Here is a 26,995-nt window from a genome sequence, read left to right as displayed (position 1 = left end):
CCTTAGACAGAAAACATGTTTCAACACGTTAAGTCCGATATTACATTTGTCGTATGACAAATTTTGCAAGCGCATTGATTAGCTAATTTCTAGAGACTCTAGAAAGTTTCTATTTTGCAGCCAATCAATATGCTTAAAAAGTTTGTCGTAAGACAAATGTAATATCGGCCTAAGGCCGGTTCTACAATAAGTCGTATGTCGTTAGCCATAAGCAAATTGACCAACCACAGTCAATTTTTTTTGGAATTATGGACTGTGATTGGTCAATCTCCTTACAATTAACGACATACGCCTTATTGTAGAACCGGCCTTATGCGTCGTCTACAATGGCAGTAACAAGGCTGTAGGAGTAGGAGAGTATACTGTTTTTAGTAACGTAAAGGCCGGGAGTAACGAAATGGGCAATTCCCATTTGCTCTTAAAACCAACTCTTAAAATCTTACTCCTCACTCTGTACTGCCTACTGCCATTGTAGACGACGCATTAGGCCATTGCACGTTCAAAAGTTTTAATCGTAATCGTAAAGCCGTAAGCAAATCGACCAATCACAATCAAGCATTCCAAATGTAATAAGAATGTTTGAACTGTGATTGGTCGATTTGCTTACGGCCTTTTTTTACGTGCAATGGCTTAGTGCCGGTCCACAATAAGTGATTTAAGCCCCAAGCTTTAAGAAATTGACCAATCACAATCAAGTATGAAGAGAATACTCGACTGTGATTAGTCAATTTCTCAAGGCTTAGGGTTTAAATCATCTATTGTGAACCGACACTTAAATCCGTATCAGACTATGAATCAATAATTAAAGATTAAAAATTGGAATTTGACTAATTAGAATGAAAGAAACTAAAATTTCTTTGTCCCGATTGGTCAAATTTCAATCGTCAATCTCAATCTTCAATGCGTAGTCTGATTTGAACTTTAAGGCTTATTACATTTATACGACAAAATGTTTGCGTATGTCGCATATATCAATTAGCAATCAGATGGAAAATTCTTAGAATGTCGATAGAGGCTCTTGAAATTCTTTATTTTAATGTTAATTAAAAAAATACAATTTTAATGTTAATTACTTCAAAAGAGTACGCAGTATGACATCAAAAACTATATGCATTGCTCAAGAAGGACTAGCAAATACCTTAAGCCCGTATCAGCCTACGCATTGAAAATGAAAGATTGAAGATTAAAGATTGGAATTTGACTAATCAGAACAAATAGAATTAAAATTTCTTTGTTCTGATTGATCAAATTTCAATCTTGAATCTTGAATCTTAATTTTCAATGCGTAGTCTGATACGGGCTTAAGACGATCTTAAATATGAAGCAATTAAGGAGCAATCGTTTTATGTTGGATATATTTGCAGTAGACTACGGAAAATATGTTTTTTACAAGAAAATGATTGGTTTTTTTTGCTAAAATATATCATAAAAAGGTTAATTATACAAGTGGAGTTATCGCGAATATCATCATAGAGCAAGCGAGGTGCAATTATTCTATCAAAAAATCAATAAGAAACGTTGATTAAACTCTTTGAGATATAGTTATAAACAATAGAGCTGTTATATTATTTTTGAATATACTCGCCGTTGGCTACTGAGCCATATAGTTCCGATAGGCGGCCGATAGATGGCGACGGCGTCGCTTGGAAAATGATTAATTTGTTAATTTTCAATAAAAAATGCAATAAATCATGAAAATAATGATGGAACAATATGGAGTAATTAAAGAGCAATCGTTTCATGTTGAATATAGTTGTAGAAAACTATTGGAAATATGTTTTTGAGTAAAAATGATAAATTTTACGTTTCTTGTAAATGTTTCAAAAACTATTAATTTTAAAAGGGGAGCAATTGTGGATTCTGTCGGAGCAATTAAGGAGCAATCGTTTGAGCTATTAATTATTAAAAAATATGCACTTCCAGCGCCAACTTGTTTTCGGTATGCTAGATCTATAATTGTGGATCTAGCACGGACATGCACCAATCGACCATTTTACCATGACACCGAAAAGTGGATCCGGCCACGTAGTTCCGGCGACTCTAAAATGGATCCACTTAACGCCACTGTACCGGCTAGGACTAGAGCTAGAGAAAGCATTTCAGGAAAAACGGCTCTTCTCAGGCTTCTCTCTGCTTATATGTCTATTGTCTATGGGTCTGTTCCTTGCAGCTGAACTGGCTGCACTGGTTCAGAGATTATCTTTTTCTATCCCCTTTGGAAGGAGAAGGATGGGCTCTGAACTGGCTGCACCAGTTCAGCTATAAAGAACAGACCTTATGATGCCATGATCGTTTCGTTTCAGCCATTTTGATTCACTCTTTGGACAATATGATGCATGACGTTTCAAGTGTAACGTTGCGCGTCTTTGCACGCGTGTAGAGCGTCTAGAGAAAGCCACAGGGAAAGAATAAAAGTGATAAATTTTATCTGGAGTGAATAATATTATTTCGTTTCTGTCTTTTTCTTTTCTTTTCTTTTTTTTTTTTTTTGGAGTACCCGTCGATTCTATTCGCGGCAATTCGACGGCGTAAAATTGTGATAGCGACGCGTCACAAATTGGGGGGTAGGGGGGGATAGACGGCCATCTCTAAGCGATTCTGATATTTTTTCTTCCACGGTATGTCAGAGGGAGAGGCGTTGCCGCAGAAGAAGCAAGCGCAGCAGCAGCCGTTTCATCCGCAGCAACAGCAGCATCATATCGGAGCAGGCCCGATGGCGAATATGGCATGGCAGTATCCGGCGAATAATATGCACAATATGTTTCCTCCGTATCCGGGGTGAGTCGTTAAAACAGCAGCGATTGGAAGTGCCTCGGAGCTCGAGGCACTTTCGCCATCGAGTCGGCCATTTCGCTATTCGAAATTGCATTCGTTGCACACATATATGTATCGAATCTTTCACAATCAGTGTAATAAAGAAAATTTCATTTCGTTTTAAGTTTTCCAGATCTTACTGTTAAGAATATTTATATTTATAACGAGTGTAACATGAGAAACCTCAGATATATATATATTCATAGAAGGATGTTTCATGTCGAGCATGAAGGTCGCGTATGTGTCGTAATACAACGTTCAGTTTTGTGCTTTTGACTTTGAAATAAGGTTTTAAAAAATAAGCATACATTTATGATATATATGATCTTCCTATATGATACAATAAATTGGCAGAAGAGAGGATATGTGGCATCATAGCTTGAGATGAATCGGATCCTGTATATGCATCGATGCGGGGATTTTTGTAATTACCTCATTTTTCTGGAGCAAAGTTTTGTTTTGATCATAAACTATTATATCGATATTATTTATAATAATTTTTGAGAATCTTGTATTTGATATCTTTAATATAAAGCTGTAAATGCTGTGAAATTGTTATAAATATCAGAGTTATATATTTGCAATTTAATAAATTTTGTAAAATGTCTTTTTTTTTTTGCAGGCAAATGTATAGTCCAGGGTATCAAGGCGTGCAGCATCAGGGGTTCAATTATTATCATACAATGATGCCGGGATATGGTCAGACTTTTAATCCACAGCAACTACAGCAGCAGCAACATCACCAACAGCAACAACAGCACCAACAGCAACAACAGCACCAACAGCAACAACAGCAGCAACAGCAGCAGCAACAGGGGAATAACCAAGCGAAGCAGCAGCTACACCAACAACCTCCCATACCTGGTACTCCCATGGCTTTAGATGATGATTCTGATCTTCCTCCATTGCCTCCTGGTCCACCACCAGCGGTTCAACCAACTCAACAGCATAACAATCATGTTCAACAACAATCGATGGCTTATTCATCAGGATTGATGTATTCGTTTCCTTATGGTAATTGGAATGGAATGCACAATGATACTCCTCGTTAGTACCATTTATATCTTTTTAACAATAAACAGAGATAGGCAAAAGAGTTAATATGCGTGGGACAAAAAATTCATTGCATTATTTAATAAATATATTAAGAAACACTTGTTATTCTAGTTTAAGTTAAGTTGCTTATAATAATATAAATAATTTAGATTATATATAGGATGTTTACAAAAGAAATAGCTTGTAAAAAATATTGGTATATAATAATCAAAGCGCAAACGAATAGTGTAGAAATCAATGGAAGAATGACTTTTAAAATTTGTGTATATGACCTGTCATATAATATTACCTATCAATGTTTACTGTTGCTATCGGGAAACATTTGTAAAAGTGTTTATTTACTTTGCTAATCTCTGTATTTGTCCATCTCTGTAACACATCTTTTCAAATATATACAGCCGTGTGTTATGTATTAATGTGTTGTAGAATACACAAGCGGGCAAATCCGTTTCAACTTGCCAAACAAGAAAACTGGTCTCGGATATACGCCTTCCGGCAATAGCGGCGCCGCGAAGAAAAAACGTAAGCGGAACAAAAATTTAGCAGCTCAATTCAACAATAGCTTTCAGGGAAACGCTTCGACGAACAGTCCTAATTTCATACCTAACGGACCTAACGCAAAGCCGACGGAACTGCCGCCGCTGCCTCCTGCGCAGTGCGAAGTGGCGGCTCCTCCGCCGCCTAGCGAAGAGCCACCTGGTCCTGTTGCACCCGTTACCATGGCAGCTAATAACGCGGTTCCCAGCGCCGGCGCTGCTACTTCCATCGCGGTCATTCCCAGTCCGGTTGGGGATTGGCCCGACAGTCTGAAAAATTACGTGAACCGATGCTACGAAAAATGTAAGACGGCGGTCGACAAGGATCAGGTTGAAATTATATTGAAAGGGAAAATCACACGCGCCGCGAACGATGGCTCGCTCTGGGTAAAGGACTGGGACAAGGAGCCTCTGCCCAGCATCCACAGCGAACGTATGACTATGACGATCAAGCCTCAGAAGCCGGCGTTAAAGCTGGCGAATCCTCTGGCGAGCCCACTGGTCAATGGTCAACAGGGAGGCTTGCGCAAGCCTGGCCTCTCCAGCTCGCTCGGGGCTCGGCTTGGCGCGCGTCTCTCTGTGACACACAGCAGGCGGTCGAGGACTAGATCGAAGTCGAGATCTAGATCTAGGTCAAGATCAAGATCTAAGTCAAGGTCGCGGTCCCATTCGCGGTCGCGCTCGAGATCGAGGTCAAGGTCGACGCGTTCGCGCACACGTAGTCCGCCGTCACGCAGATACAACAGGCGTAGCACATCCTCGTCGTCGAATATTAGTGATCGAGAGCACGAATACAAGATGCTCAAAATGAAAAAATCCGCGCGCAACAATAAGGCGAATCATGGCAATAAGAAGAACAAGAAGACTAAGCAGGCTAAGTCACATTTCTATTCCGAATTTGGTTTAGCTACAGGCAATACAGACGAGCTAGGCACCAAGGAGAAGCTGCAGCAGCGTGCTGCCAGATTCAACGACGGCATTTCCAGGACAGTGGTCAGCAGCAGCGTTATTAGAGACGACCCAAATGCGGACTTTGACTTTACCGGACTCCATATCGTTGGCACGTGCAAGGATCTAGAAAAGCCTTATTTGCGTCTCACGTCGGTACGTGGATATTTAAAATTATTTATATTATTTTCACAATTAATATAACATATAAAGAAATTTGTTTTGAAAGTTTAGATAAAATTGGTTATGTTATATTTATGCACATTGAATTTTAATGCAGTTTACATTTTTTCATGACAAAATTATAATATTGATACAGGCTCCTGCTCCTTCTGCAGTTCGACCGGTAAGTGTACTTCAAAATTCTTTGGCCCATGTCAAGAAACGTTGGCTAGCTGAGCAGGACTACAGATATGCTTGTGATCAACTGAAATCCATTCGACAAGATCTTACCGTGCAAGGTATCAGGGACTCGTTTACAGTTCATGTATACGAAACTCACGCCCGTGTAGCTTTAGAACGTGGCGACCACGAAGAATTTAATCAGTGTCAGACGCAGTTGAAAATGCTGTATCAGGATGTCGGTGGCGAAAATCGATGCGAATTTATTGCTTATCGGATATTGTATTACATCTTTACAAAGAATACTCAAGGTTTGTAACGAGATTAATAATATGAAAAATTTCAATACCTTCTGAAACTAAATCGTACGATATATTAAACTATCCGTTATAATAATATTATGCGCTAATATTTTTGATTTCAGATTTAACGACGATTTTAGCAGCTCTTTCAGCAGAAGATAAAAACGACGAGTGTATAAAACATGCTTTGAAAATACGCTCGGCATGGTGGTTGGGTAATTTTCATGCTTTCTTCAAACTATATAGAACGGCACCGTGTATGTCTGCCTTCTTGATGGATTGGTTTGTCGCGAGAGAACGAAAGAAAGCATTGAAATTTATGATAAAGTCGTACGTATTGCACATTTATTATTACAATTCTCTGAATATATGTTTAAGTGCAACTATTATTTTTAGGAAATTGTCATTTTTTAAGGGAGTTGTACACTTTGTTCAATTTATCAAAATGATTTGATTTGTAACTATTGAGTTTAATTTTGCTATTAAATTTTGTTTATTTTAGTTAAATTTTCAATTTTATTTTTTTGCGAACTTATTTTTTTTTTTTTTTTTTTAAATTAAAAACTAATACGCGAAAAAACAGGATGGTATTCCAATTATTTACGTAATAGAAACAAAAAATTGGAAGAATAGATTAGAATTATAATGTATGATTTCATCATTTCATAAAAAATGTACAATCTCTTGATCGATTTTTCAGGATGACAGCTTGTTTTCACACATATTTTTGAAAAATATAGTTTATTTTTTTTTCTTGTATTTTTGCTTTTGCTTTCTAAAATAAATCTTTGGTGTTATTATAATCTATCGAAAGATATACAGGGTGTTCCAGATCAGGTCAATAAAACTTCAGAGTCTTACAGGAAATTGAACTTGGAACAAAAAAATTCCTATAAACATAGTCCGATAAGCATGGAACGCTTCGTTAGAAAGTTATATCTAATAAACTCTCTGTAAGTAATTAGTTATGATCAAAATTTAATAAGAAAATTTTTCTGTTTGCATTTGCAATGTTTGCACTACGAATATAGTGTTTATACCAAGATCATCGGAAAATGATTTTTTCAAGTTTCTGTTTTTTTCGTTGTTCTGAACTTATTTTCATTTGAACGCCTTATCAGAATTAATTTAGAGTTTATTATTTAATTATTCATGAGATTTATTTCGTTACTTTTTTCTAATGAATGAAGTTTTTGTTATTTTTAAAAATCATCAAAAAAAGTGATTTTTCGAAGTTTATTAGCTATAATTTTTTAATGAAACGTTTCCAAAACTATGCTTATCGGGACTTTTTTGTTTCAAAATTCAATTTCCTATAAGACCCTGAAGTTTCATTGACCTAATCTGGAATATCTTGTATAGTTGAAAAAGTATATTGAAATTTGATCAATATACTTTATATATATATATATATTTTTTTTTTTAAATAATATTGATTTATCTTGAAATACAGTTGATTATCATTAAATACAATTCTAGTGCCACGCTTTAACCAGTGATATCTATCGAGAATTGTAGATTATGAATTATAATTGCAGATTTTTGTTACAGGACATCGTAGCCCAAAGTTAATAATTGCATATTTAATTGTGTTCTATGTATTCACTACAACATTGTCATTTGCAGCTATTGTCTAACGTTTGCATTTCTTCTGCTGTTTAGCTACCGGCAAAATTTGGCGGTTCATTTCGTCGTAGCGGAATTGGCCTTTGAGTCTTTGGACAAGTTTTATGAATTTGTCAGTGAGTTCGCCTTGGTTTACGCTGATCTCGTTCGTCAGCAAATCGACTGCAAGGCAAGCAGTGGTAGTCTAGGTAGTTGGTAGAAACCAAACTCTACTCTCCTACCTTTATCTCTCATGGCGGAAGATAACTTAGCACGCGAAAGAAAAGGGCCACACATACATATATACACACGTGTGCGTACATGCATAATATAAATATCTCACGTGTGCGTCGCATTATGTGTATATGCATATGTTTCGGACATACGTGCACTTGTGTGACGCATATGCATATATATATATATATTTTTACATAAATATCTTCCATTTCGCTGGTACACGTATCTCAATGTGTACATTTTCCTCGCTCTTGGAAGCCTTACGTATGCTGGCTCTATCTTTCGCAAACTATCTTCGAATCATCGTCCCACATCACAGTTTTATCATCGTCGGGCACAAAATCGAAAGCTTGGAACTTCGACTACAGCTCCGACTGTGAATTTGTACATATGTATACGCTCCTTCATTCGCGGTTTTCCCCTCCACGCGCACGTGTATATAATCACAAGAGGACATATAAGTGGATCACTTTGCCGGGGACCCGTGGAAATTGTACAAAATCCGGATGGATCGCGTGTTTCCATTAATCCGGCGCTACCTCACTAAAAAGATTAAATGAAAAAAAAATCTCTTTATAACACATGTCGAGAATCGTGTTTACAACATATAGGATTTGCGGTCTTTGCAAAAGAAAAAAAAATCCATTTTTTTCTTACTTGTTCTCGGCTTGGAACGATTCGTTGATAAGAAACACGAATCGGTTTCTTCTTTCCAATCATTCGTTAGCGTGATGCGCAAGCACATACGCTTCACTGCCATAGTGCTCGATCGACTTTTCCAAGTATTCTTTTAAGTATTACTGCACGAACAAAACCTGTAGCTGCCCCAGCCAAATCGCGATACAAGCATCTCTTTCTTTGAAAAGAAGAGAGTTTCAAAGAGAATGTGGATAAGGATTCCATTTCACAAATCTGAAGACTCGAGTCGCGTTTAAGGAGAACATCCCGCGGTGACTATGTTCATGCCATTTGTGTTCGTGAGAGACGTTCTTTTCGATCAATGATGAAGCAGTATTCCTGATCGCGCGATAAGTGCCATTTTCCAAACAAGATTAAAGAAGAGGACACCGATAGATTTGACGGAAAGGAAAAGGAAAGAAAATGGCAGGATCGTTTGCTAAAATATTTTTTCGATTCAATTCTTCCGAATATGATTACTTGTGGATGAACAATATGTCGATTCGGGAAAACGATGTCTAAGTTAAGAATGAAGGCAGAAGACCGAAGGCAGAAAATCTGGAAGACCTGCTGCACGCCTCACGCGACGAGCGGCATGTCATTTTTAATTCTTCAATCGAGTGTAGGTAGATTTGTAATTAATTTCATTTGCATAATTAATATTTTAACTAGTGTCCATGTGCCGTGCGTGAGACGACGATGGACTCCTTTCCGCGTTAGAGTCATCTTTTCTTTGTTGGACTTTGCCAAGTGATCGAGATGCTCTTATTTATCGTTTTCGCGCATATGGAAAATGCATCAGCCGCGTTATTATACGGATTCGGAAAGGGGATGATTCATTGTACAATATTTTACTTTGGATATACTATGTTGTGCATAATAAATTATTTAATTTTCTGACGTTATACTCTTCATTTTTGTCGCATTGTACTATAAACCTAGCGCACTTTTAAAGGAGACATAAATTGCGATTTGTTTTGTTCACTTCGCTTTGCCAATAATAAATATCTTGGTCTTTCATATTGCGTCAAAGCAACTGCATATCGCGACCGACGTTCACGCTGTCGTTGCTAATTATAACCGCCAACGATCAACAAAATAATTTAAATGTTAAATAATTTAACAATTTACACGAGAAGAGAGAGAGAGAGAGAGAAACATAAAACATTTAAAGTATATATAAAATAGTAAACGAGAAAACGTCATTTTTTCCAATGTCTACCTTCTAATCATGGGATAATATTACGACTTCTCTCATTGCAGCTATATCGTTACATTACAACATTGGAAGCGAACGTGTGACTCATACATGTGATGCATAGATTTTTTATGTCTATGATGTGATGTATCGAAGGAATATATTATTCTCGATATTATGTATTTAACAGATTGGAGTTGTAAAAGTTACTAAAAACCTTTCGACCCTTACAATTAAAAGTTGTGAATTTCAATCGATTGTCGCAAGATTCGCTTTCGCTCAAGATTTAGAATTTACAGAGAGAAACATTACTAATAAATATAAAATTTCAAAAAGAAAAAAAAAATCGATATATTTTTACTAGTCCATTCTATTGATTACATGTAAAATGGAGGCGATTTATACAATTGTTCGCTTCTGACGCTTCTAATAGAAACCGTAAATACTTTTCAAATAATTTAACGTAATTCGATACGTGATTTTATTCTATTCGTGTAATGACGCGAACATAAATCGTGTCTGCATCTTTGATGCAAATTGTAGCCTCGTATTGGGAAATACGGTTATAAATCACGTCATTACATTTTATCTCACAATTTTCAAAGACCTCTACAATATATTTAAGACGTACATAACGTGTCATTAACCATGAATTAACCCGTTAACGCTCGGAGTAATCTGATGTCAAGAAAAACATTCTGACAAAATATCGAGTATGTTTTTTCAATTTTAACAATCTAATTACATACTATCGTTATTCGATAAGATTTTAATAATATAAGGCTCCCATGTTTCACCGCGAATTTTCTTTTGAAAACTAAGTTCTCAATGCCATATAAAAAAAACTTCCGGGCATTAAGGGATTAATAATTTCTCGTGCACGTAACAAGTAGGAACAGATCGCGCGGAAGATATCAACGCCAATATGAATTCACGGGCGCGTCGGCGTCGAGTCGCGAGCTATACAGTGTGTAAATACATTAATAGCGTCTCTCTAAAACGATACCGTCTTTGTATAAATATCTGATTGATAGCTAATCGCAATAACATGTTAATTCACTTAAATATTAATCGAATAAAAAAAAAGTGTTAACTATACGGTACAGCGAAATAATGCAGCCCTTGGTAGAAATGAAAGGTCAGTGATGATCGGTAGCGCGAACCGATTGATTGCGATGATCGGATCGAAGGGAGGGAGGAGGAAGGGAGAGGATCCGTTTATACGGAAAGGGACACGAAACTGTTATACTGGGTGATGTTGCGTTTCAGAATGTCGGCGCACGGGCCTAAGACCCGCTCGAACCGTGCCCGATCCAGTTTCACGCATTTCAACGGACCCCTGGCCACTACGGTCGCCGCTCGTGGCCTGTCCAGCAGCAGCGCTATTTCTCCTATATTGGAAAAAAGTTCCTGTCATTGAACAAATCGAGTTTCGCTTTTTTTTTTTTTTTTTTTGCATAAAATTGATTACATGGATGCATCATAGATTATTAATATTCTGACAGTTGATATTTTTCTAAGCTTCTATATTAAGTTATTATTGTGAAATGATAGTATATGTGCTAGATTTTCCATCCTGTAATCAATTCTCGATGTTATCTCGGATATCTGCATCGATCCTTATCTTACCAAAATAATCGGATGGTCCTAAACGGCCGACCTCCGCGGGTTCGTCTCCTTCCGAGCGTTGCTGAAGAACCACCGCAGTTCCCTCAACAATTATATAAAAGTCCTCTCCCGGCTCACCCTGTCGGACTATCGTTTCGCCGTCATCGAATGCTACCGGCTCCAGAGCATCCGCTACCGTGAGCCTTTCCCACTTATCCAATGACTCTGTGCAAAGAGAAAATATCAATAATAGTCCTTTCTTTGATAAGAAAATTTTATCTCTATTTTATGTAATTTCATATCCCTTACAAATAGCATAAAAAAATAATCTTTGCTATTTTAACGAAATGGAGAATTTTGTGTGCAAAGTCAGAAAATTCAATCATCTTTAGAATTTCGATAGAAATTCATTCATAATAATGGATAATAATTTTTAGGGGACGAAGATGCTGAAAGAATGAAGTTAACTCACCTAAAATTGAAACTCTTGAGAGAAACTCCTCGTACATTTTTCGTTTTCTTATAGTAGAACCCATGAGAATTCTGCGGTAAGAGTCCCTGTCGATGCCCCAAAGCTTCACATCGGTTTTCGCTCTAACTGTGGCGGCGCGTGGAGTTCCGTAGATTAACGCGAGCTCGCCAAAGCTACCACCTTCGCCGATCGTCGTTGCCAGTTCACCATTAACGAATATCTCTACTTCCCCTTGATCGATCACGTAAAAGTTGTCACCTTCGTCGCCTTGAAAGACATACCGCTCATTTATTCTATAAGTCAATGGGTAAAGCCGACATAAAATAGAAATATACACAAGCAGATGCTCGATCAGCATCATGTACCTTGACGAATAATCGCCTCGCCAGGCAGGAAGGTCACGGGGAACATCGCGTCGAATATATCGGAGCGCTCGTTTTCGTCCAGGTGCGCGAAAAGCACATTCTTGGCGATGGCCTTACTTAGAGCAGCCATAGTTTTATAGTCTTTCGGTACGACTTTCTTGACGTAACTGGTAGCATCCTCTTCAGAGACCGGTTCCGCCGAGATTCCACCTCGTCGCCGCGGCACCTGCGGGCCCTGTTGGCCCGCGGGCATGTCCTCCGTATCCTCCGGACTCGTCGCGATCTGTTGCTTGGCATCGTGAGCTTGTTCCTGCACATAAACGAGATAAAGTCTCAAATAAAAATAAGTTTCCTAAATATAATCTTAGCGTCAAATTTTTAATTATAATGTCGACGCTTGCAATTATTTCGTATCAGTAGTTTCTGAAAGATAAATGATTAAGAGTGAAAATCACCATTGTGAAATAATTAAAATAAAGGTTTATTCGTGGTGAAATTTATCTTTATATTTATAATGATTTTTGCACATATTAAGGCAACGCGTTTTTTTTTTTTTTTTTTTTTTTTTACATTAGCATGTTCAAATTAATTATAACTTACGTCAATGTGTGCGTTTACGTATTATTATTATTTAATCTAAATTTAGTATCACGCTGCGTGTCGTAGAAACTACAATCACCAGATACTATCATATAATATATATAGTATAAAAGATTACGGTAATTACATTTGGCATATATTAATCTAATTAATTCAATTCGTTCTAGTCTAATTAGCTTTCCTCGGTCCTGAAATACAATATTAACTACATACGAAAATCGAAAAGTTTTTCATTGTCAGTCCTAATTAAAATAAAATTAATTCATAAAGATGATATATGTATACTCTTACGAGAATTGGTTATCGATCGACGTGATAAATAATATAAAAATTCATCTTGGCAGCATCGAGCTGACAATAAATCAACAGCTACCACTATACATTCTTAAAATCGATTACATTATATTTCAAATATCTCTCTGAATTTGATATATATATAAATATATTTTTATATACAGGATGTCTATCCAAAGTTTGTGAAAAAATTCCCTGAGAACTCTCTGATTTTTCAGATAATTTGTTCAAAATTCCAAATAAAATTAGAGAATTTTTAGATAGAACTTTTTAAAATACGTTTCTTTTTTGTCTGCGTTTTCTAATACTTTTCACTCATACAAAGGAAAAATAATCCGCCTAAATATAAAATATTAAATTTAAAAATGTACTGAAATGAACTGAATGACTTTTGTAAGATAAGCATTTTTCATTTGCATAACATTTTCATCTTCTATCATTAATTGTAAGAATTTCAATAAAAAATGTATACATAGTATTGTGTATTTTTTACTATGACAATGAACATATAATCAAAGAGAGAAAGATATATAAATATTTATAATATATTTTTAACATATAAGTCAAAATTGTTAGCCAATTAGATTGTCGATATAAGAACAAAATGATCAAAGAGAGAATTATTAAAAAAATTCCCTGAATTCGAATAAAATTCCATGAGAATTCTCTGATCTTTTAAAGTAAAAACGAAATCCCTGAGAATTCCAGGTTTTTTCAGGGAGTAGACACTCTGTACATAATATAGAATATATTTACTAATAATTAAAAAAAAAAAAAAAAAATGTCAAAGACTGTTACCGTCGATCCGTCACAATAATCAGAGCGATGCGTGGAAACAGCCACGTGTTAAGGTCACCGCAGGTAAACGCATACTCGAGTTTCGTCGGTATTGGCGTGGGGTGTAATCGTTAAAAAAAAGCGGAGCGCAAATTAATAATTCATTAACCACGAACGTGTAGCTCCATACTCAACATTGAAGACGCCTCTCGCCTCCCGTGTATATATGTTTATCTCATACAAAATTGCCGTAAAATTATAAATTGTATAGGTCCTTAGATATATTATACCATCGCATTTATACGAGCGATGCACATCATCGGGGTGAGAGACGCAAGCGAATAATGCCATAGGTCAATTGGCGTTTTCACGCACGAACGCGTAGTCTCTCTTCGTGGCTCATGACGTCGAGTATGCATCGTGTATGCGTCGCATAAACGAGAATATTCAAATCAGCGCCATTCGCAATTCTCCTTTCAATTATCGTAATAATGTGCAGCGCACGCTAATGTATACAAGATCCGCGGACGTCGACGGACATCCCGAACGCGATTATTATGCATCCTCTGAATTTTAACTGACTTATATTTTGCATTTGTAATAAACACACTTGTAATTGTAATGTATAGATGGATTAGAAAAAAAGAATATTGACAAGACTTTATTCTGCAAAGCTGACAGCTAGCGTGTAATTTTCGGATAATATTAATTTAATTTTTATTGAATGTTTATTAAATTATACTGTTCCAGATTCATCAGATCAATGAAGCTTCTGACTCTTATAGGAAACAAAAAAGTTCTCATAAACATAGATTCGGAAACGCTTCGTTAAAAAGTTATAATTAATAAATTTCGAAAAATCACGTTTTTTTGATAATTTTTAAAAATAACTTTAAAAACCTTCATTTCAAAAAAGGAACGAAATAAATCTGATGGGTAATTAAATAACAAATCCTAAGTTACACCAAATTCATTTAAGGCGTTCAAAAGAAAATAAGCTCAAAAAGATAAAAAAAGCAAAAATTTGAAAAAAAAAGTTATAGCTAATAAACTTCGAAAAATCACTTTTTTTGATGATTTTTAAAAATAACATAAAAAATTCTTCATTCGTTAGAAAAAAGTAACGAAATAAATCTCATAAATAATTAAATAATAAACTCTAAATTAATTCTGATAAGGCGTTCAAATGAAAATAAGGCTCATAACGAAAAAAGCAGAAACTTGAAAAAACCCTATGCCGATAGTCTTTGTGTAAACACTACATTCGTAATGCAAATATTGTAAAAGCGAACATAAAAATGTTCTTATTAAATTTTGATCATAACTAATTACTCACAGAGAGTTTATTAGTTGTAACTTTTTAACGAAGCGCGTTTCCGGACTTATGTTTATAAGAACTTTTCTGTTTCAAATTCACTTTCCTATAAGACTAACCTGAAATACTGATTATAACCTAACCTGAAATTTCATTGATATAACCTGGAACACCCCGTATATATAATTTTCAACTTCTTTAAAAATTAAAATATATATTAAATATAGAATGATTATAAAAATTAGATGATATTAAATTCTCTTCGATTTCTTTTAGTCCACCTTTTAGTACATTTTTTTGCAAAAAAAAAAAGGCTTCATTACAGTATTATTACTTAAATGTCAATAATTGAGTTATATCTCTTTCCTTTAGAAGGAAAGAAATTTGATCGAGCTTCAATCTTCATAAATAAATTATCATCATTAATCGCTCGATTTACGAATAGCGATTATTGATACAAGGAATTCGGTCGCGATTCGTTAATGGATCGTTTAACGTAATGCGAACGCCGTTTCTAATGTATCCATAAAACTTAACGATCCGATAAATCTTCATCGTTCGTTTTCGCTTCCAAAGATGTGTTCAAGCAACTTGCGTCTGTTATGAATTAAAAATAGAAAATAAGAATTTCATTTATCGAAATTATTTAACAAATATATCAGATAAATTATCATATCTTTTGAAATCGTTACCGCTCATTTGTACATAAGTGTATTACACATAATGAAATTTTGGACAATTTATAAATTGATACAGAATTCTCTCTCTCTCTCTCTCTCTTTCTCTATAATTTTTTATACATCAAATTATTAATATAATTGTAGATTGAAACGTTCGTGATTCAACTTACAATTACGTATATAAAAAATATATACAAATTAAATGGATTTTTTATCTTTGAGATATCAATCACCGTGGTTTATTATTATTACAGATTACGTGCATGTATATACAGTAATCTAATAAAGGCTCGTTATGTCATTGCTATCACAAACTGCGTATATATAACTGAAGTTTTGGATCATGGGTCGCAATCTTATTAAATCTGTCAGTTTACTATGCATACCTGGCACGCGCTTTCGGTTCATACGAAAATAGAACACGGTCTAATTTTACAGACGTAATTCTGCAAATGTGTTTCGTATGTTACACGAGGTGTATCAAATTATGTATTAGGATCTTGTTCCAAAACTATCACGAATTATCGGTCGTCGAAAGTGAAGTTTAGAATACAAGGCAATTGAATATAGTCGGAGCGAGAGAGTGAGAGAAAGAGAGAGATGCACCATGCAAGTATATACATATAATAATTGTAAATAACTATGTAAATACTATATGTGATTCAATTATATGTAACGGGTTGTATATTAGATTCTACTGAAACTCGACGGAATCAACAAAGATGCTCTTATACAATCTCTCCAGTCTATAATGATATATAGACAGCGGCTGCACTCGCAAATGTTACACACATATACATCCTTGAGCATACTCGTGACACAAGAGAATCATATTCTCATCTCTGTGCAAGTATTTTTAAGACTTGAATCTTTTTCGCACATAAACACGTTATGTATGAGCTGAAACTACATTAAGAATATGCAAAATAAACTCGTAAAAATGCATTCTGAATCCTATAAAGGGATACATATAAACAAATATAAACAAAAATATTGTTGAAAATTTATAATTTAGAATATAAAATATACAAAGATTTATATATATTATTCTGAGATAATTGTATCGATAATAATTCTCAAATTATACGCATGACTAGTCGACGAGCACGTTTCTCATATCGATTTTCTTTTCTCTTAAAAGTACTCTGTAATTTTTACTTCTTTCTTTTTCCAGTTCTCCATTTGAAGACAACATAAAAAGTTTGTGTAAAATATACCATACTTTTACTTTTCGTTGAAGAAGGCTAGCTGCTATAAACCGCATAATAAAAGTTTATAGATGACATTTACGAAATTCAACGATTTTAGAAAACTTTGTGAAAAAAGTATAATCGCATAAAATTTCTCGGTACAAAACGACAAGATATTTCTATGAAATTCACGTCAAGAATTGAAGAGATGAAAAGTAAGAAAGTTCACCAACAATTGTCCGATCAACTTTCTGAAGCTACGATCGGAGGGTCAATCATGTAATCCTTCTCACAGATTGAAAAAGCGACGAAGCTTCCAACTTTACAGAAATAAGTTCCTCAAAAAATTTACAAAAATTTACACTTGCGAAAATTTCTTTTCTTTCATTTCACAGAATTTTTTGTGGAACAGATGATCGCGTGATCTTTTTCGAAATGAAATGGAATGATTACATCGTTGATTTTCGTCAAGAGAACTTGAAAAAGGCAAGACTTGACCGACAATCAACATGATCTATCGCATGCGAGATCAATCATACGCGCGCGTAACTCGAGCGATTATGGTCGGCGCGCTCTCGCGTACCTCGTTCATTATTCCTCTCGAATCCTCCTCTTCCTTTATCTTTCTTCTCCTGTATTCTCTTCTTTGTCTTCTCCTCGTCCTCTACTTATCGCAAACGTGATAACACTTATAAAACGGCAGCGCGCGTCGCAGTTTGGCGATGATCTTCGAGAGTCCTCGCGAATGCGAAAGCAAAAGGGGATCGTCGTCGCGATCGTGTCTTCCTCGTCGTCGTCCTCCACCTCCGTGATTTTATAAGGCCTCGAATGGAATCCAATTAGAGGTCAGAGGCGATTCAGCACGCGCGCGCAATTCTGTCAGTCGGCGCGACAGCGTCGGTATGCTTACTGATGCGGCTGGCTGGTGCTTCGCGACTTGACGTTCACGCTCGCACGCTCGCCGCCGTACTCACAATCAGCTGTACTCGGCGCCAGCTCGAAGACGGATGATGCCGCCGAGATGCTGTCTCCTGTCTGATGGTCGGTAAGTAAGGTCCTCCGCGCTCTCTGGCGTTAACGGCGAATCGATCCGCGGCAACGGCGTCTTTCCAAGACCTCGGCTCGTAAAGTTGCAGGTTTACATCTAATACAGACTGTAGGAAACATGTTTCACAGTGATACCATCAAATTTATATCAATATTTAAATTAAGTTTTCCACTGGTATAGTTAGAGCCAGTACAGTTAACGAGAAGATTCTTTATATTGTGTCAAGAAAGTTCATATATAATTAAATATATGTATTTATATATAATTTTTTTTCCTTTTTTATCTTTTACATTATTTTGTATTACTTAATATTATCCTTATTTCTCATTTGCTGTAGAAGTTTATTCTTATCGATGTGAGGAATATCAATTTATATTTCTTATCTCTAGTCATCATGCAAACGAGCAGACGTGATATTACGCGTCTAAGATTATCATAATTCCAGAGACGTCGAGACGTCACCGCTGTTCCTGACGACGACATTTGGAAGAAAATCGGCATCAAGACACGGAAGAGAGGAAGGACAACGGTGGCGACTGGAATCATTCGGTCGTGGTCTTTCACATTTTTGTGAACTATTGCGCTTTTAACGCACATTATTCTTGTGATTCCTTCCTTTTCTCTCTCTCTCTCTCTCTCTCGGCTATAAGGTTGCGCCTCGTTATATTTCGAGCGTGTTCTATGTTTAGATCAGATGCCCCTTATATTGTGGACTCTCTTTCTCTCTCCTTTTGCATACATCTTTTATCTCTCCTCGACATCTCTTCTTCCTCCTTCTTTTTCTTTTATTGTTAGGGCCAAATGTAGAGTAAAGGATGCTTCAAGAGCATGCAAATTTCAGCAAAAAAATTTCGTGTGATTATTTAAGATAAATTATTTAATGACAAAATTTAAGGAATTTGTATGAAATTATAAAATTTTCTTTTTTTTTTTACTGAATTAAAATCATCTAATTGTAAAAAGATTGAAAAAGAACGACTTTTGCGAGCAGATAGCAAAATCTGTTTCTTCATATAATTTCATTTAATTCTATTTTATACATCTCGCGGATTAGTTTTGTAATATCTAAAGTCTCCTTTGTGCGCTTCTGTTTATTTCTCGCTCTCCTTTTTTTTACATCTCTCGTCTTTTATATTTCGCTCCTTTATATTTACGTGTTTCCCTCTTTCGACGAACTCTCGCGGTTGTTATTCTTATCTATAAGCATCGTGCTCTTTTTTCGCCCTGTTTGTATTCCGGAGGGATTTCTATTCCGGAATAGATTTCTTTCTTTCATCCTCTCCGTCTAAATACATTCCATCTCTGTCTCTCTTTTCCTTCCACGCGCAGTTTTTGCCACATATACAGCATAAGCACGGAAGGCAAACACGCGACGACGATGATCCGCCGTCCCGCGCGCGTCTTCGCCTTCCGCTTGACAGTATCGAGGCTACACCACGTTGCACCATCAGCGGCTGCTACCGCCGTCCTGTCACACTGACACTGATTGACGCGCGATAACGTCATTCGGTCGAAGATACCCTCGCGTGATCCTAAATCCCGTATTATACGAACAGAGATATCTAGATTCCTAGGCGAACATTCAGACGAGAGAGATGGAACGGCCAGTTACTTTTTTCTGAAAAAAAGACCACACTTACACATTGTTCAAAGGGACACATAAATTTTTTATTTCTTATCGCGAGCGAGAGATAAATGAAGATATATGTCGCCTTTGCGAGAAAAAAAAAAGAAATAAATATTGATGCAAAACACACATAAATCTTCTCGCGCGACATATATTCAGTGTCGATAAAAAACGATGATATTTTAAAGAAGATTTAAAAAAAAAATGATAGCTTGATGAAACTGCTCATTCTTATTGATTCTTTTCGCAACGACAATATTTCATGTGCTATTTTTCTTCCTGCCTCCGAAATGGCCTTGACAGCCTACGCATACTCATGCGATCTGGTAAACATAACAGAGAGCAAATATACGAAATACCGTATCGTATTTGATGAATAGCTCATATGTTGAACGATAAAAATTAAAAACTAAGCAGCCGAAAAATTTACGCGGGAGAACAATACTGCTATATCTGGGATTTATAATTTCCACAAGTTTTTGAATATCGATTTTTTTGCGATTTTAAAAACTTTCTCTTCTTGCAAAAAGATGATAGAGATCTTAGGTTTAGATTATTATCATAGCGCGGATTCAATCTACAAATATGCGGCACCGAATTCGGCGAACGTTCTACGCGTTTTTATGAATCATCGACGATAGTTTTTACGTCAGAAGCTGTCGTTTATTTTTGGCGGCCGTTTCTTTTTCGCGTCGATTTTGGACAAACCTTCGATTTCCGCGCCGCGTTCGTCGCGTGTGGGTGGCGGTTGCACGAACGCCAAGGATAATTACTGCCGCCATATAACGTTAAATGGGAAAGGTAACGGGGTAGCGAAAGGTCTCAAGAAACCTACGAATCACAAATCATGGTACTATACGCTGGAAGAGATATACTTTGGAAAATATGCTGCCGGAGAACTTGATTGATATAAGATGTCCGTCCCTTGACAATTTCCACAAACTTTTAATTGCATCTATCTGATCACGAATGAACTCGAAATGTTTCGCGAAGAAAAGTCGCGTGCATTAATTAATCATAAATAAAAAATATTTTCAAATATTAGATTTTTATATATATATATATGCAATATATAAAATTATATATCAAATTACTATATTATTTATATATTATTATATATATTATAAATTATTATATTATTATGTGTTATTAAATTGTTATATATTAATTATATATTAAACTCTTAATTCGTATATAAAATTTTAGATATAGGGTGTTCCAGGTCAGGTTAATGAAACTTCAAAGTCTTATAAAAAATTGAGTTTGCAACCAAAAAGTTCCTATAAACAGAAACTTCGAAAAATCAAGTTTTTTTGATGATTTTTAAATATACCTTCAAAATCATTCATTCGAAAAAAATAACGAAATAAATCTGATGGGTAATTAAATAACAAACTAAATTACATCAATTTCAATTAATTCTGATAAAGCGTTCAAAAGAAAATAAGCTCAAAACAACAAAAACAACAGAAACTTGAGAAAAAAACACTTTTCAATAGTTTTCGCATGTAAACATTACATTCGTAGTGCAAATATTGTAAACATAAAAATGTTCTTCTTACATTTTCATCATAACAAATTACTTACAAAGAGTTTATTAATTATAACTTTTTAATAAAGCGTTTTCGGATCTATTTACCGGATATGTTTATAGGAACGTTTTTGTTACAAATTCAATTTCCTGTAAGACCCTGGAATTTCATTGACCTGACCTAAACATCTTCTATAATTTTTAATCCTAGAATTTTCTAGTACTCTGTACATCTTGTTTTTGCGAGAGTGCCGAGATAAACAAATATATTATATCTTATTCTATTTTTGTCTAAGAATGTTTTCACAGAAGAATATATAGGGTGTCCGGTAAAGATTATGCCAACGCTCGTGAGCGGATAGAGCACAGTAAACTGAGCAGAAAAGTCCTGCAACATTTTTTTCCTGTAATGCTCATGAGCGTTGGCACAATCTTTATCGGACACCCTGTATATATAAAAAAATTTTCTAATATTAATATTTCGTTTAGTTAAAGTTTTTGTTTTATAAAAACTGTATTTAGAAAAATGCTTTGAAGAAAAGAAAGCATGGAAAAATATAAATTGCAAGTGCAGTGACATATCCAACATATTCACCGGAAATAAGTTGGCGAAGTTCATATTTTTGAGTAATTAACAGCTCAAACGATTGCTCCTTAATTGCTCCGTCAGAATCCACAATTGCTCCCCTTTTAAAATTAATAGTTTTTGAAATATTTACAAAAAACGTAAAATTTATCATTTTCACTCAAAAACATATTTCCAATAGTTTTTTGCAACTACATCCAACATGAACCGATTGCTCCTTAATTGCTCCATCATTATTTTCATGATTTATTGCATTTTTTTATCGAAAATTAACAAATTAATCATTTTCCAAGCGACGCCGTCGCCACCTATCGGAACTATATGGCTCAGCAGCCAACGGCGAGTATATTCAAAAATAATATAACAGCTCTATTGTTTATAACTATATCTCAAAGAGTTTAATCAACGTTTCTTATTGATTTTTTGGTAGAATAATTTCACCTCGCTTGCTCTATGATGATATTTGCGATCGCTCCACTTGTATAATTAACCTTTTTATGATATATTAGCAAAAAAAAACCATAATTTTTCTTGGAAAAACATATTTTCGTAGTCTACTGCGATCCAATATAAAACGATTGCTCGTTAATTGCTTCATATTTAAGATCGTCTTAAGCCCGTATCAGACTACGCATTGAGAATTGAGATTCAAGATTCAAGATTAAAATTTGATCAATCAGAACAAAGAAATTTTAATCCTTTTTGTTCTGATTAATCAAATTCCAATTTTTCATCTTCAATCTTTCATTTTCAATGCGTAGTCTGATACGGGCTTTAAATGTGATCTTGGCTTGTCATTATGCCCGTATCAGACTACGCATTGAAAATTGAAGATTGAAATTTGGCTAATCAGAACAAAAAGGATTAAAATTTCTTTGTCCTGATTGGTCAAATTTCAATCTTGAATCTCAATCTTCAATGCATAGTTTGATACAGGCTTTACGCGTTGCCGTCCTTAGACAGGACCAAACATGTTTCAATACGTTAAGGCCGTTGCATGTTCAAAAGTTCTAATCGTGATCGTAAGGCCATAAGCAAATTGACCAATCACAATCAAGCATTCTAAAATGTATTAAGAACGTTTGAACTGTGATTGGTCGATTTGCTTACGGTCTTACGATTATGACTAAAACTTTTTTACGTGCAATGGTCTTAAGTCCGTATCAGACTATGGATTGAAAATTAAAGATTAAAGATTGGAATTTGACTAATTAGAATAAAAGAGGAACTAAAATTTCTTTGTCTTGATTGGTCAAATTTCAATCTTCTATCTAGGATCTCAATCTTCATGCGTAGTCTGATTCGAGCTTTAAGGCTGATATTACATTCATACGACAAAATGTTTCGGAGTGTATCGAATATATCAATTGGCAATCAGATGGAGAATTCTTCATATCATATGACCGTGATTATATAATTATATCGGTATATCAGGTGTCTGTTCCTTCATAATGATCGTATATCGATAAAACAGGACAATCTGTTCTTTCATAATAATTGCACTAGCAATTCACGGAGATGGCAGTACTTGCTGTTTACATATGTAAAAAAGAGATAATTCTGATTAAAATGTCTTTACGATATATTTATCGTTTATACTACGTTAAATAAATTTTTACGACGTAATTATTCATTGACTATGAGCAAGAAATAAATTAAGAATAATTTTTGTTTGTATCTCTGTTACACAAACACAGCTTACTGTTTTCACAAATGCCATTTTATCCTCGGAAAATACTATTCATTGTTAGTGAATATTACTTCAAAAATCACACAACGAATTGATAATAACATATATTTATAGAGAAATTTGCAAAAATTTGCAAAAATGTCACAACTCATCATCAGAAGAAACGTGTTCTCGAAGAACACCAGGTCCGAGATCACTCTGAACTTATAGTTAACCCCGTGTATCACGTCACTGTCACGTCATATTGACACATGAATGTTCGTCACTGTGCTTGACAGCGTTATCCCTCTCGCTGTCTCGTCAGGATGACAGGAAGCACCGCGCAGGATCGCGATGTCTCCCGGACGAGGGAAATCGCGAGAGACACCAAAAGCTTTCTCTCGACAGATTCAGGTTAATTCGCGACATACGTCGATGGGGGTCGGTCGCGGATCGTCGAGGAACAGTGGCGTATACGTATACGTACCCTTTCCAGCTTCTGGAAGTACTCCCGCAGGAAGGAGATCGGGTTCTCGGGCCGGCCGACGCACAGTTGTACTATACAGTCTTTCAGGACCTGCTGAATATTGTGTCGCTGAACGTATTCCTCGCACTCGCGTAAACTCTGCTCCTCCTCGAGATTCGCCGCCATATTGATGATGCACGCCGCGCCGCTTTATCGGCGATACCTTCATACGTGTGAGTTGCCGTCGTCTTCTCTTCGACGACGACAACGACGATGAGGCGCGGGGAATGAGATAGCGCAAGGGGTGATAGGCAGGGAGCGGGACCGATGACAGCTGACAGCTGACAGCATCCGAAAAGATATCCAACGAGAATTATTGCGTTCTATATTAAATTTCCTCGCGACGATAGATATATAGGTGAGTTTCTTTTCGCATGTCGCAAAATTGCACTTAACGTTCGAGGGAAAATGAACTCATTTTGTAAATGAGTTCATTTATTCTGTCTCTGATATAATTTTGGGCAATATTCGAATTCCGATGCAATCTAGATACGGAGGTTCCTATTTATTCGTGACGATTGTGTAAATCGCAGATTTTATCGCGCGTTATCGGAAAATGATATCGCAATCGTTTGCGTAAAAATCGATAATAATTGGTTAGTTAAAATTAGCCCCCAAATGATGCATTGATTTAAAAAATCTTACAAAGAAAAAAAAAAAAATACGCGAAGTACAAAAAATATCTCAACTTGTACGCAACAAAAGGTTTAAAAAAATATTTATTCCTAAAAAATATAGCTTTTAAAAAAAATATTCCTTAAAAAAATTAAAAATTAAAAAACAATTTTTCTCTAAAAAATAAAAAAGCAAAACTAAATATGAAATCAATAGCGAACAACTAGTCAAGTATTTATAGAAGCAATTCTTTGCGAGAATATATAATCTAAAATAGGAGAAATAGATATTCCATAAAATTATAACGTATTTTATTTTTATTCAGAGAAATCTGTTTTTAAGTTCAATTCAATGTTTAATCTTCCGAAAAATAAAGAAAGCATTTGGTTAGTTGAAATTAGCTCCAAATGATACATTAAGTGTCGCCGGCTTCAAAACTCATGATTTAATTTAAATTGTTAAAATTTACAAGCAAAAAGTTGAAAGAAGAAAAGATATACATATATATATATATATATATATATATATACATAAAATATATATATACATATATAAATTTATGAAAAAAAATCCATTTAAGAAATCGGGTAGATTAGAAGAAAATAATGAATTGGAATATTCGTTCAAAATTAAAATCCCCGCTCTGTATCGTCGCGAGCGTTCAAAAACGCGCACATCTTCGATGCGCATGCGCGCATTCCCGACGCGCATGCGCGCGACTCGATCGTCCGGTATCGATGTATCGCGCGCCCTCGCTCGCGATATCGTCGCGCGCATCTCGATTAGTCGCCTCGTCGCGACTCTCTCGTTCTCGTGTATCGCGATGGACGGCAAAGTGCTGTGCGCGGCGTACCGCTGCCTGCGAACGAACGAATCCCCGTGGTGAGAGGGAGAGAGAGGTTGCGTGGTGTTACGCGGCGAAGTTCGTGGATCTGTCGGCGAGCCTCGTCTCGGCTTGCCTCGCGACGAACTTCACGGCGGAAGCGGTGCGAAGTCGGGCGCGATCGCTCGGTAACGGACGGTTCGGAGGTCGAATGAGAGAGAGAGAGAGAGAGAAAGAACGATAGAGTGTGCCGAATAAATCGGACGATCCTGGATCGCGTGTGCTCTCATAGCGCTTGGTGAAACCCTTGCCTGATATCTTACGTGTGTGTGTGTGTGTGTGGTGTGTGTGTGTGTCTAGTGTTCGCGCCTAGTGCCGGGATCTGAGAATAGTTGTCAACGAGCGCGACGCACGGCCGAATACATTCGAGGAGCTTCGTTTGTCGCGAGACCTCGGAGGGTCTCTCGAGCAAGAGAGAGAGAGAGAGAGAGATAGAGCGACGGAGGGAGAGACGAGGACCGAGTCAATCTCCAGAAAGGAGCTGCGGAGAAACGAGAGGTACGCCTCCTCGACGATGAGACCTAGAGGTCGTACTCGTTGCACACGCGTTTCACGGATACCTACTTTAATCTCTTATTCGTAGCACACGCGCACACATATATATATAGACGTGAAATCCACGATCACGCGCACATGTAGCGAGATCCTCGAGTTAACAATCGTGCGAATAGGCTATAAAACGACGAGGACGATTCAATCGGCGATTTCGCTTCCTGCCGCTCCCGTCGTCGTCCGGTTCTTCCTCGCGCGAAGATCGATACTCGTCGTGGCTCTCCCGAGAAAGAGAGAGAAAGAAAGAAAGAAAGAAAGAGAGAGAGAGAGAGAGAGAGAGAGAGATTAAGCTTGCCGACCAAAATAGCGAACGAGTCCTCTCCTCTCTCTCTCTCTCTCTCTCTCTCTCTCTCTCTTTCGCGGCGATGTCCTTTGGCCGCGTTTCGCCCGGCATTATTTCGCGCTGACAAGTCGCGGGGGTTGGGGAGGGGGGGGGGAGAGGGGATGGCATGTTCGATCGAGGACGTTTCGCGTCGCCGGTAGCATCGACTGCTGCGGGCTTTCCTGGAACGTATTTCTCGTCGTTGACGACGATCGCGAGATCGTGCGCAAGTGACGTTCACTTGTCGAGTAACACTTGTAAGGTCGGTATTATATCTGTCGTACGACAAACTCTTTAAGCGCATTGATTAGCTAATTTCTAGAGAATCGAGAAATGTTCTATTTTTGCAGCCAATCGGTATGCTTAAGAAGTTTGTCGTACGACAATTGATTAGCTAATTTCTAGAGACTTAAGAACGTGTTTCTATTTTGCAGCCAATCAATATGCTTTTAAAAAGTTTGTCGTACGACAAATGTAATACCGGCCTTAATACAGAGAGAGAGAGAGAGAGAGAGAGAGAGAGCGTGAAGTTTGTCAATACAGTCCTTTACTTGATCGCTTGGCCTATCGATACTCTGTGCGTTTTTCTTTGGTGCTTTGAGGTTATCCAATTTAAAAA

General features: G+C 36.5%; 3 protein-coding genes across 11 annotated transcripts in view; 2 read left to right on the top strand and 1 right to left on the bottom strand.

Moving 5' to 3' along the window:
- The first annotated feature begins 2,306 nt into the window (after positions 1–2,306).
- On the top strand, positions 2,307–9,418 carry LOC138933539 (leukocyte receptor cluster member 8 homolog). 2 transcript variants are annotated; one of them, XM_070296353.1, is made up of 6 exons: positions 2,307–2,778; positions 3,437–3,828; positions 4,297–5,510; positions 5,674–6,007; positions 6,121–6,328; positions 7,661–9,418. In XM_070296353.1, exons 1-6 carry the CDS (start codon positions 2,621–2,623, stop codon positions 7,821–7,823), a joined length of 2,469 nt encoding a protein of 822 aa, XP_070152454.1. In that variant the 5' UTR covers positions 2,307–2,620; the 3' UTR covers positions 7,824–9,418. The 2 variants fall into 2 exon arrangements, with proteins under 2 accessions (XP_070152454.1, XP_070152445.1); XM_070296344.1 differs by having other exon boundaries at positions 2,308–2,778; positions 3,437–3,861.
- On the bottom strand, positions 7,189–26,231 carry Pka-r1 (protein kinase, cAMP-dependent, regulatory subunit type 1). Of its 2 annotated transcripts, XM_070296365.1 has the most exons (6): positions 26,067–26,231; positions 23,966–24,285; positions 12,162–12,471; positions 11,797–12,063; positions 11,346–11,549; positions 7,189–11,107 (listed from the first exon to the last, which is right to left on the bottom strand). In XM_070296365.1, the coding sequence occupies exons 2-6, from the start codon at positions 24,128–24,130 to the stop codon at positions 10,935–10,937; spliced, it is 1,119 nt and encodes a 372-aa protein (XP_070152466.1). In that variant the 5' UTR covers positions 24,131–24,285; positions 26,067–26,231; the 3' UTR covers positions 7,189–10,934. The 2 variants fall into 2 exon arrangements, with proteins under 2 accessions (XP_070152466.1, XP_070152472.1); XM_070296371.1 differs by lacking the exons at positions 23,966–24,285; positions 26,067–26,231 and adding an exon at positions 17,601–18,224.
- Positions 25,427–26,995, top strand: part of Patronin (calmodulin-regulated spectrin-associated protein patronin) — an 82,026-nt gene continuing 80,457 nt past the window's right edge. For all 7 annotated transcript variants that reach the window (XM_070296283.1, XM_070296295.1, XM_070296312.1 and 4 more), the window contains exon 1: positions 25,427–26,000. The gene's annotated coding sequence lies outside the window, so the exon portion shown is untranslated. The remainder of the gene's footprint in view (positions 26,001–26,995) is intronic.

This window comes from Polyergus mexicanus, unplaced genomic scaffold, assembly GCF_030449975.1.
Source record: "Polyergus mexicanus isolate NDT 795.1 unplaced genomic scaffold, iyPolMexi1.0 SCAF_1, whole genome shotgun sequence".
Classification (NCBI taxonomy): Eukaryota; Metazoa; Arthropoda; class Insecta; order Hymenoptera; family Formicidae; genus Polyergus; species Polyergus mexicanus.
This window is presented reverse-complemented; position numbering and strand designations above follow the sequence as displayed.